At 48.6% G+C, this 11,267-nt stretch overlaps 1 protein-coding gene across 1 annotated transcript; it reads left to right on the forward strand.

Annotated features, from left to right (window-relative positions):
- Nucleotides 1-120: 120 nt before the first annotated feature.
- Nucleotides 121-3,965, forward strand: LOC113968926 (GPN-loop GTPase 1-like). Its single transcript, XM_027685917.1, has 5 exons — nt 121-264; nt 1,398-1,435; nt 1,964-2,042; nt 2,152-2,246; nt 3,911-3,965. Exons 2-5 carry the CDS (start codon nt 1,401-1,403, stop codon nt 3,963-3,965), a joined length of 264 nt encoding a protein of 87 aa, XP_027541718.1. The 5' UTR covers nt 121-264; nt 1,398-1,400.
- Nucleotides 3,966-11,267: the final 7,302 nt, after the last annotated feature.

Below are 11,267 nucleotides of genomic sequence, written 5' to 3' on the forward strand. Positions count from 1 at the left end.
GCGCCGGGCGCGGGCGGCGTCAGGCACCGGCGCGGGCAGCCCGCCTCGGGACGGCGGCGCGCGGCTCGGGCGCGAGGACCCCAGGTAGACGGCGGGGTCCGGCGCGCCGCCCGCCCGTCCCGTTCCGCTCCGCTCCCGCTCCCGCCCCGCTCGGTCCCGCCGTGCCCCGGAGATGCTGTCGGGGCTGCGCCGCCGCCTTTTCCCCCCGGAAGCGACCCACGGCGGCAGATCCGACGTCGGGCTCTCTAGGAGATCGTCCCCGGGGTAAGCGGGGCCCGGCGGGGTCGCGGCCGCTCTTCTGCCTCTCCTGCGGCCATCGGGGACTGCAGGCAGGGGAAGCGACAGGCAAGTTTCTCGCCTCTGCGGAGAAACTTGCACCTGCGTGCCGCCGCGAGCAGAAGGGGCGGAGAGAGCGGCAGGCGGCAGGGCCGGGTTCGGATGTGCCCTGGCATTGCACACCCCCCTCCTCCAGGGGAGGGTCTGTGCTGCCAAGGGAGAGAAATCCTTTGGGAAGCTGGGCTGGAAACAGGAACTCTGTGAATTGCTCAGCTTTTCCTAGGTAAGAGCAGGTTTTAGGGAAGAAAGGCCCGGACTTGCGAAAGGCGCCGCGGGTCTTGCAAGGGGGGGGGCGCGCGGCTGCAGTGCCGTTCCCGGCCGTGTCCGCCAGGCGGCGACTGCGAGGCCTCAGGGCCCGGCGCTCGGGGGGGGCTCGGAAGCGGCGCCCGCGGGGAGCGGGAGTGTTTTGTCACTCACTGGCTTCTCGGAGCTTAAATCCGGAGTCTGAGACGTCCTAAGGATGCCTTGTGGTCGAGGGAGCGTGTTCCTGCTGAATTCAGCAGGCGTTCGGTGAATTTGGGCTTCTGCAGGTGAATTCAGTCTGGTGGTGTTTTTTTGTTTGTCTCCGTCCTCGGGACAGTGAAGCAAATGTTCTTTTTCCCCTCGCCGTGGGCGCTCTGAGGAGACCAAACGTCCAGAATTCTGCCGGTGACTTGGCTTGTGTTGCCAGTCTGATTCCCAGAATTGAACACGGACGAAGGTTCCTCCCGGACAAAAGGTGCCAGCGCAGAAAGCTATTGCTGCCCCGGGAATGCCCAGGCTGGCCTACCCCCTGGCAATCTCTTAGTGAAAAGGCAGGGAACAACTGCGGTTGTTCTACCATTTCTTCAGCCAGGTACTAGAACACAGACAAAACCAAGGTTGTCTTTGACCTGTGCAGGGTCTGAGCGTTTTTCAGCCTTCCTTAGCAGGGCATTCTGACCCTCTGAAAAGCTTAAAGGCTTTAACATCTGGATACACACCTACATCTGTGCAAATTAATGTAGTTTCTTTTATGAAATGAAGATGAAGGTTTCCTGTTGTGAGCCTAAATACCAAGTATACTCTGCTTTTTCAATCAGGTGATGAACCTTCTGGAAAAAAGACAAAATGCATCAAGGTGAGTACATTCTACCGAGTTCTGCTTTTCTGGGATCAGTTTGGGAAAATCATGTGAAAATCTAAAAAGCTTCTCTCCATGTCTTCTAGTTGTTTTTTCAGCCTTGGTCTAAGTTTCATGTAGAAAAGGGCATAGAATTAGAACAGATAAACTGGACTTTCTTGGGAGAGATGGAAGAAAAGTCTGCTGATTACAATTCTGCTTTTCTTGTCTTCCATTAGACTGTCACTTTCTCTGACCTACTGTTCAAAGAGGCAGCAGTTAATTCTTCTGAAGAGTTTGCTGTACTAAGTGTCTGTCAAATTGATGCCTTCAACTCAAGATAGCACATACTTCTTAGTTACGAATTTCTCACAGGAGATTTTCAAGCGTGCCCATAAATCTCATCACTGTTTGGGAGAAGGTTTTCTCATCTGTACCAGACTAGTCATGTCATTTGCTATTAAATGCTGGTGGTAATCTAGTCAGAACAGGACCCTGTGCTTCACTAATTTTCCCTTTTTGTTGTTGGGGGTGACTTCTTGCCAGGGATGTTATTCTTGACACCCCGGGGCAAATGGAGGTATTCGCCTGGTCAGCGTCAGGAACCATCATAACCAAGGCCTCGGTGAGTGCTTTTCGTATGACTGGACAGTGAAGCTGTGTGTGAGAATGACCTGGCTATTGCTCAGTGTAGTCTAGTCCTAATTAAAGTGTCTTTTGCTCTGTGTTCCCAGGCTTCCTCTTTTCCTTCAGTTGCTGTGTGTGTGCCGGACACCTCTGGCAGGACTAACCCTATGGCTTTTATGTCCAACGTGCTGTATGCCTGCAGGTAAGAAAAGCTGGAAGTGCAGTCCCTCTGCTTTGATTGCTTGTCTCTTTGGTAGTTCTTTTGGAGGGGAATCATAGAGTGATTTGGTTTGAAGGGGAACTTTAAAGGCCACCCTGTCTTCCGTGGGCAGGGACACCTTCCACTATCCCCGGTTGCTCCAAGTCCCATCCAGCCTGGCCTGGAACACTTCCAGGGATGGGGCAGCCTCAGCTTCCCTGTGCAGTGTGCTCTAATATCTCTCCACTGCCATCATGAAAAATTTTGTCAGTATGTCCTTTTCAGTTGAAAACCATTATCCCTTGTCCTATCACTACAAGTCTTGGTAAAAAGTCTCTCTCCATTTTTCTTATAAATCCCTTTATTTACTGGAAAGCTGCAGTAAAACTTCCCTGAAGTCTTCTCCAGGCTGAACAACCCCAGCTTCCTGGCCTGTCTCCATAGGAGAGGCCTTCTAGTTCTCTGATGGTTTTGGTGACCTCCTCTGGGCCCACTCTGCCAGGTCCATATCTGCCGTGGTTCCCAGAGGTGGACGCAGTGCTCCGGGTGGGATGAGAGTGGAGTACAAAGGCGAGAATTCTCCTCGCCCTGCTGCCCACGCTGGTTTGGATGCAGCCCAGGGGATGGTTGGATTTGTGCTTGTGAGTGCACTTGGATGCCTCCTATCCACTTAGTCTGCTGGTTTGGTTATTCTCTTAGTGGTTTTCCCATTGGATAAGCAGAAAAATTTAGGTGCCAGTGGACATCTGGAAGTCATTGGGTCAAAACTTAGCATTAAATAATCCATGAGACCTTAGCGTGAGGAAGGCTGGTCATATTAGATCTAACATATTGCCTATTGCTTATAAACCCAGTTAGCTAAGATGAATCTAGGTAGGCTAGTTTAAGCTCCTTTTTGTAAATACAGAGTATTTTATTCTATTTTTTAATGTTGTTGATACTTTTAAGAGATTCTTCAGGATTTGTTTGGAGTTCAGCATAGCACAGAACTCTTGATTTATTGTCTTCTTCTTTGTACATGAATTTATCTGTTGTCTTTCATGTCATCCCAGAGACTAAATACCTATGGAACCATCAACATAGCTAGAGCTGTCATAATTCACGGTAAATGTTGGTAAAAGGTTTTCAAAAAACCTCTCAATCCTTGTACCAAGGTCAAGAGCTATATCACCACGATAGGAGTGTGCAAACTGTGTCTTACTACATATTGCATTTTCTGACATTAGTTTGAGAAAAAGATCGTAGAATATATACAGTGAAATGAATATGTCAGCTCATGTGTCAAAGTAATTTTGCTTTATAGATGTTCTGTGTTATTTGAATTCATTGCTCAGTTCGCAAATAATCTCTCAGAACCTAAGGTTTGTGTCAAATGCAAAATGCACGGAGAGTTAAAAACCGGGATCTTAGCGTCATAGCAAATGGTAACCAAACTTGACTGGGTGTGTAGGAGATTTTATATCTTACATCTTGGAGGAGCATATTTTGTTCGACGATTGTAAGCAGGACCTGGGTGAAAATTACATTCTATTAGGTGCAGAGGAAAATAATTATCCTTTGAAGTCAAATGTATTCAGTTTTGCACAAGTCTTGTCTGCCTTATGTTTGAATTGCTTTCTATTCTAGGAAGTTTTAAATTAAACTTTTATTTTGTGTCTCTCCCCCAGTATCCTGTGCAAGACAAAGCTACCTTTCGTTGTAGTCATGACGAAAGTCAGTTAAAGCTCTGGTTTCTATGTCCTCATGGGACATTGTTCTGTTTAGCTTCTTTGCTGTGGTGTCTTTGTCTTACCACAATAATAGAATTTTCTAGAAAAGAGAGGCTGGGAGGGAGCTGCAGGCTGATAACCGAATGTAAAAAGGATCTTTAATCTGGTATCCAAGTGCACAAGAATAATCAGGGATGGGCAGTTGCACCCAAATGTTCAAAGCAGAGACGGTGCTAACAATTTGAAACATGTTTTGCAGCTTAAGCCTGGATGAAAGGGAAACGTAACTCTATAAAGAAAGGGTAAGGTCATGCCAGAATCTGCGCTTACATGCCCAGTTTTCCCAGAATATTTGTCTTCATTAATAATGATTTCCACTCAGCAGCAGGCTAATGACTCACAGTGGCAGTGGTGTAACCCCTGCCTGTTTGGACTGAGGAGTCTCACCTGTTGTAGCAGGCAAAACCTAGAAAAGATGTTTGGTGCAGTATTTGCTAGAGAGCAGATACTTACTAGTCTAAGAATACACATCCACTGTTGTGTAAGGAACTTGTAGCCTTAATGCTTTTGAGCTTAACAGCCATATCATTAAACATGATAATTTCAGATAGTAAAAGAATCCCATTAGATTTTTGATGTGAGTAACTCTTCTCCACAGGCATCCTTTGTTGTTTGTATCCCTAACTCAGCAAGCTTTGTGTGCACACACATATACCATGCTTTGACTGGGATATTTTCCCTCCCACCAGCCCAGTAGGATTAGTGTCTGCTGTGCTCCAACTCCACCCATCTGCCCTGTGACCCAAACCATGCGTATCTTTGGTATCTGCTTGCTTACTGAGCAACTTTTTGTACACTGTTTTCTTTCTGACTCTAGACAGTAATATTAGAATAAGCTTTCTAGCTTTTGATTTCTGTAGAAAAAGGCATGAGGTAGGAAAATAAGTCTCTCTGAACAAAATATGCTTTTTGAAAGACTAAAAGAAGTGGCACTGTGTGTGTAAGGAAAGGTAGGCCTGAGGCTTAGGATTCATAACTTTAAACTTCATTTTGATCTCATGTTTAGCTTTTGCTAAAAAGTAAAGCCAATAGCATTGGAAGAATTTTTAACAAAATTTAATTAAATTTAATTTTTTAAAATTGACTCTTGATAAGAATGGAGGAACCCCGGGGAACTGGGATATATGTGCAGTGACAAACCCATAGATGTAAAGAATTTTAAGATTTGGAGAGGGGAAAAAAGTAATTTGTGGAGGTGATTTAATTTTATTTACAGAATTTATTCAAGGTAACTTTAAGTAGTCAGGCTTTGACCCTTGGTGGATTCAGTTCTATCTCAAATCTCTTGAGTAATCCTAGGTAATACTTTATCTATTTTCCTCCTTCCCATTGGTGAGGGGAATGAAATATGTCAGAGTTTTAGGCACCTCATATTGTGCGAAGAGTGGATATGCATGTGGCAAGATGTTTATGAAACTCTGTAATACACTGTTTTCATATGAATCCATGTAAAATTGTGGAACCATCTCACCTGTTTGTGTCAGTTGTCTTGCACTGAGTTTAGTTCATAACTTCTTTGGGCCAGAGCATAGCTCACTTTCATAAAGATCCCATGGGGTTACCCAGCATGGAAGTGGCCCTCGCTCCTCCGGCCCCCAGGCAATCAGGAAAGCTGGGGATCTTCAATGAGGGTTGTTCTTGTCTGGCCTCAATCGTATGATCTACTATTTACACCTTAAACTTCATTGTGCAGTATGCAGTTTCTGGATGCCCCTTTCCAGTAAAACCATAGGAGGCTTTAGAGTTGCAATTGTTTCCTTAAACAACTGTTGCCTTCCTAAACCTGGAAAAGTGGTTGTTTGTCTTCTCTTCCTGTATTCACATAGTTGATTTGATAAAAAGTGAACTTGCAAAACTTCAGACCAGGGCTAAATATTTTTAAAAGATCAACATTTTAAAAATAAATTTAACATGGATTTTTTTTCAATTGTCCACTTAACAGCCTAAGGGTAAGATTGTTACTTCTGAATATTTTCCCTTCTCCTTCCAGACTGACATAATTGACCACAGTTTTGCAGTGGAATGGATGCAGGACTTTGAGACTTTTCAGGATGTCCTGAATCAAGAGACCTCCTATGTCAGTAACCTGACTTGTTCTATGAGTTTAGTGTTGGATGAATTTTACAGTTCATTGAAGGTAAATTTTTATTACCTCTCCTAAAAGCCTGGAGAAGAGAAAGTTCAAGGAGAATATTTTTGATGTGTATAAATGCCTGGTAGGAGGGTGTAAGGAAGGCGAGCGGCAGACTCTGTTCACTGGTGTGTGGGGAAAGAGACAACAGACACAAGGTGAAATACAGGAAACTATGTTTAAACGGAAGAGAAGAAAAAATGCTTTAATTTTACTAATTCTGCACTGCAACAGATGGTCCAGAGAAATTGTGGAGCCTCCATCCTTGGAGATGCTTAAAACACTTTTGCTCAGGCAAAGTCGTGAGCAACCTATTCTACCAAATCCTGCTTTTTGAGCAGGAGAGATTGGACTAGATGATCTCCAGGGGTATTGTCCACCCCCCACCATTCTGCCCTTCTGTAAAGGGGCTTTGCACTGCCCTTTTGAACTGGAATCTGTTGATGACCTGTGTTGAGGATTTGCTGATTTGAACATACAATAACTTTAGCAGCTTGTCACACTGAATGGCAGCCTGAATAATTTAATATTGAACTGTGATTAATCACAAGATGAAAGCTAACATAGGCTGGTAAGAGGCAGTGTTCTTTGCTGCAGCATTTCCCACCTGAGGTAATTTTCCTTGTTCTGAAAGTGTCAAGTACAGTTGGGCAATGTACTACATAGGAAGAAGGGAAAGAATCTAAAGAACAAATAAATGAACAAAAAAACCCCGTTATATTTGCTTGTGCAAGAAGAAGATTGTTCTTCCACTCAGCCAGGTTTTGAGAGGACAAATTAATTGTTTCTCTGACAACACTAGACATTGGAGGCTGTTAATGATCCCATAGTCTGTGCTAAAGGTTTTAGCTGATTGTGTTTGTCATCAGCTTTTAATAAAGAAAAAGCAAGCCTTCTTGGCTGTGTGGATATTACAGGAACAAAATTATTCCATTCATGTAGATAATGATAACAGAGCCAAAACAAAAATATTGTTAAGTGTCCTATGTGGAACAATATACAGAATTTCAAAAGGGATTGTAGTGGTCCCATATACAGAACTAACATACTTCCTGTTCCTTATTTGCTGATCAGGTCATATTTATCTGCCTGTCAGAACTGTTAGAGCACTGGATGGAGAGCAGGTCATATGAAGAGGATTACGGAGTAAAAGGCAGCTTGTATTTAAGTGCAGGGAAAGTATAAATATTTATATATATTGGCACAGTGCCTAGCCCTAATGCTTAAAATCCTTTGGAGAGCTGTCTGCATATTTACTGTGTTAATGATCAAATGCAAGGCTGTGTTGGGAAAGGTCTTCCATTTGGAAGTCAGTAGTTGAGACTGTCTTGCCTATGAAAAAGAGGGAGAATTTTCATTAGAGGATGTAGGATTCTGGCTGGTAATAGTCTTAATTCAAGGTATTTTTAGATAATTGATTTAATACAAGCAGAACAAATGGCCAGAAGTGTAATGAGAGACAAGTTGAAATTAGAAAGTAGATGTGCATTTTGAATGTTATTGTCATAGCAACTGATTAAATTCTCCCTCTCTTGCTGTTCTGGGGACCTTTTAAATGTGCTTTGGCTAAATAAAAAGTATTAGACTATTTCAGAGCCAAAAGGTCAGCTCTTGTTGTCTATTTTGCACTTTAGTACACTGATACTTGCTAACCACTTATAACCCTAGATGCAGAATGAGAACTTGGGTTATTAACAATAAACAAGTAAACAGCAGAAAGACTTGACCTTTCTTTTGAATTGCCCTATGGTGTTAAAAAATACCAAACAAACCTCCTTCCCCAAAGAAAAACCCCCCAAAATACCCCAACAACTCACCAAACAGAAAATCACCAACAACCAAAAAGCAGAAGTAACAAACATGAACAGCAAGTGGAGGAAGAGTTTGAAAGCGGGATGGACAGAAGCAGAAGTGTTACTGCCCACTCTTGGGCCACTGTGCTGATTAAATGGCTATTGTTAGGTTTACATTAGTAGTTATTTGTTGTTGTTGGGTTTTTTGGTGGTGTTGATTTTTTGTTGTTGTTGTGTGGGATTGTTTGTTTGTTTGTTTTTATTTTGTTTTTTTTCCGTATTAAAAATCTGGCTCAGTTACTCTCTAGTTCTGATGTGTTTTCTTTTCCAGGTGGTTGGTGTTTCTGCAGTGCTTGGCACAGGACTGGGTGAGTTTTTTATCCAGCTTTCTGAAGCTGTAGATGAATAGGAGAGGTAAGGGGATAACTTTTGGTCCGCAACCCAGTGACCACTTCCTGAAGGTCCTGATTCATGAGTCTGCTCCTTTGATTTGAAGGAGTGTCCAGTTGCCATAGCCAAGGTAGCTTAGGGTGTCCAGTATCAGCATAAAAAGCAGCAGTAAAAAGGAACTATTCAGAGATGAATTTTTGTGCTGTTCCGTGAAAAAGTAAAAGCTATCTGTGCCAGCAAATCTGTGAAGTTTGAATTGTTGCTGTTTTAATGAAGTATGTTCATTGATTTTGCATCCTTTGGTTTCAGAATCCAAATATGGGGAAAAAAGTACTGTTAGTCTTTCTGAAAGCAAGCCCCGCGGGCTCCAAGCCCCGCCAATCCCGGCCCGAGGCAGCGTCCGGCCCGCCAATACCGGCCCGCCTTTCTCGGCGCCGTCCAATCACGGCCCGCCTTTTCAATCCGGCAGCGGTCCCACAAGCTCTGCCCGCTCAGCCGCGGCGCGGCCCCTCCGCGCGGCACCGCCCCCCCCGTTCCCCTCAGGCGCTGCTGGGACCACGGAAGGGCGGTGGGAGCTCCGCGGTCACGTCCCGTCCGGGAGCTCTCCCAGGAGAAGGGGAGGGAGGCGGGGAGTGGGCGGGAGCGGCCCCGGGAGCGGGGCTTGCGGGGATAGCGGGGTTCTCGGGAACGGGCGGGCGGGGATTGGCCGGGCTGGCACGGGGGGGCGGGGCTGTGCGGGCCGCGGGCTATAAATAGCGGGGGAGGGGGGCGCGCTAGGGCAGTTCGGCGGCGGAGGTGGAAGCGGCGCTGGAGCTCCGGGAGCTGAGGCGGGATCGGCGGTGAGCTGGGGCGGGACTCCCGCGGCTGCCGCTCCAGGCACCTGGCCTGCCTTGGGCACAGGGGCCGCTCTCTCCGGGAGGTTCTGGCTCCCGACGTACAGGTTCGATCCCGGCCCGCCACTCCCAGCTCGCTTTTCTCTGCTCCGTCCAATCGCAGCTCACCCTTTCAATGGGGACGCGGTTCCGTAAGCTGTGCCCGCTCAGCCGCGGCGCGGCGCCGCCCCCCTTCCCCACGTTCCCCTCAGGCGCTGCAGGTGCCGGCGCCTTTGCTTCCGGAGCCGCGCCTGCCCTGCCGCAGCCCCCGACAGGCCCTGTTGGGACCAGGGAGGGCGGGTGTCACAGCTCAGCGCTCACGTCCCGTCCGGGAGTTCTTCCGGGAGGCGGGGAGGGGGCGGGAGCGGCGGCGGCCCTTTCACTGGGCCGCGGTCGAGCAAGCTCTGCCCGCTCAGCCGCCCCCTTCTCCACCTCGCCCCCCGCGTTCCCCTCAGGCGCCGGTCTCGGCGCCTTTGCTTCGGGATCCGGTGGAGCCGCGCCTGCGCTGCCGCGGTGCCCGCAGGCGCTGTTGAAAGGGCGGGTGGGAGGTCCGCGGTCCCGTCCCATCCGGGAGTTCTCCCGGGAGAAGGGGAGGGAGGTGGGGAGCGGGCGGAAGCGGAGCCGCCCCTCGGAGCGGGGCATGAGGGGACAGCGGGATTCTTGGGGACGGGCAGGGCGGGAACGGGCAGGCGGGGATTGGTGGGGCCGGACGCTGCCGTGGGCTGGGATTGGCTGGGCTGGCACGAGGGGGGCGTGGCTCTGCGGGCCGCGGGCTATAAATGGGGTGGGCGGGGGGCTCCCGGGGCAGTTCGGCGGCGGGGCTGGGGGCGGCGCCGGAGCTGCGGGAGCCGGCACCGGATCGGCGCGGCCGCTGGGCTGAGGAGCGGCGGTGAGCCAGGGAGGGACCCTCGCGGCTGCCGCTCCAGGGAGCGGTGGGGAGCCAGGGGGCAGCACCCCCTCAGCTGCCGATCCAGGGGGAGCCGGGGTCGGTCCCCCGCAGCTGCCGATGCAGGGTCTTGGGCAGGCGGTGTCCCGGGACAGCTGTGCCGGCCGGCTTTGGTCAGTGCCCAGTAGGGGAGCAGCCCATGCTCAGGGGTGCTCCCCCGAACCAGAAGGACTGGGATGCAGCTTCTCAGGGGGGCTGGTATTGAAAATATTGTTACAAAGAAAAGTAATAAAAGATGTTTCATTCTATTATAATTTTATTTTACTTTTATTTTCATCTTTGATTACTTGATTGTTTATGCTATTGTTTTGTTGCTGTAATACTGTTCCCGTTGGGATGGGTGGGACAGCTCCTAGAGATATTTAAGTGAATGACAAAGACTGATTTGTGGCCTTGTCAACAGCCCCGGACTGCAGAGATACCCAGGAGCAGCTTTAGGCAGAGGCAGCAGAAAACTGAGGCAGAGACAGCAGAAAGCTGAGGCAGAGGCAGCAGAAACCTGAGGACCTGGAGCTCAGGCAGCAGAGCTGGTGGAGACATAAAGACGGTAGGGCTGTGGGCAAAACCAGAGTGGGGCTGGGTTAGGGAGCATGGACCTGGCATAAGTACTGCAGGGATGGAGCTGGGACAAAAATAGTCAAGTGTGGCCTGGAATGTGGGCTTGAGAGCTTGGGTGGAAAACTCAGACCTTTAACAAAAGAAGGATATTAGGATTGGAACGTGCAGCAGCCTTACCGGGAGCTGACATCAGAGCTGGCAGAGAAATAAAGCTGGTGGGTCTGGGTATGGGATAGGGAGAGTGGAACACAAAAAAGGACTGTGGAGGAGGGATAGGGACTGTGGCACTGGAGCAGAAATCACTGTAGGATTGAGACAGGGACTGGCACCGTCGCTGAAACCTCTGTGTGGCTGTGGAATACGGATTGATGGGTGGGAATGTGGACTGGGCAGGTAGAGCTGAAATCAGTCTAGGGCAGGGATCTGGACTTTGGGGTTGGGATAGGGTTTGTGGGGCTGGAGGAGTACCTGGGGGACTGGGATTGGGAGGTTGGAGCTGGAAAGTGCCCGAGCTGGAGGCAAGAAGAAGATCCTGCAGTGAGAAGCTGGAGCAGTTTCCCGTGGA

The sequence above is a fragment of the Neopelma chrysocephalum genome, unplaced genomic scaffold (assembly GCF_003984885.1).
Source record: "Neopelma chrysocephalum unplaced genomic scaffold, ASM398488v2 Primary Assembly neopelma1_69, whole genome shotgun sequence".
Lineage (NCBI taxonomy): Eukaryota > Metazoa > Chordata > Aves > Passeriformes > Pipridae > Neopelma > Neopelma chrysocephalum.

Excerpts from the sequence above, each read along its gene's own strand:
- LOC113968926 (XM_027685917.1), top strand. The coding sequence starts at position 1,401 with ATGAACCTTCTGGAAAAAAGACAAAATGCATCAAG. Across the intron at positions 1,436-1,963 it reads AAAAGACAAAATGCATCAAG|GGATGTTATTCTTGACACCC; the intron begins GTGAGTACATTC and ends ACTTCTTGCCAG. Across the intron at positions 2,247-3,910 it reads AACGTGCTGTATGCCTGCAG|TATCCTGTGCAAGACAAAGC; the intron begins GTAAGAAAAGCT and ends TCTCTCCCCCAG.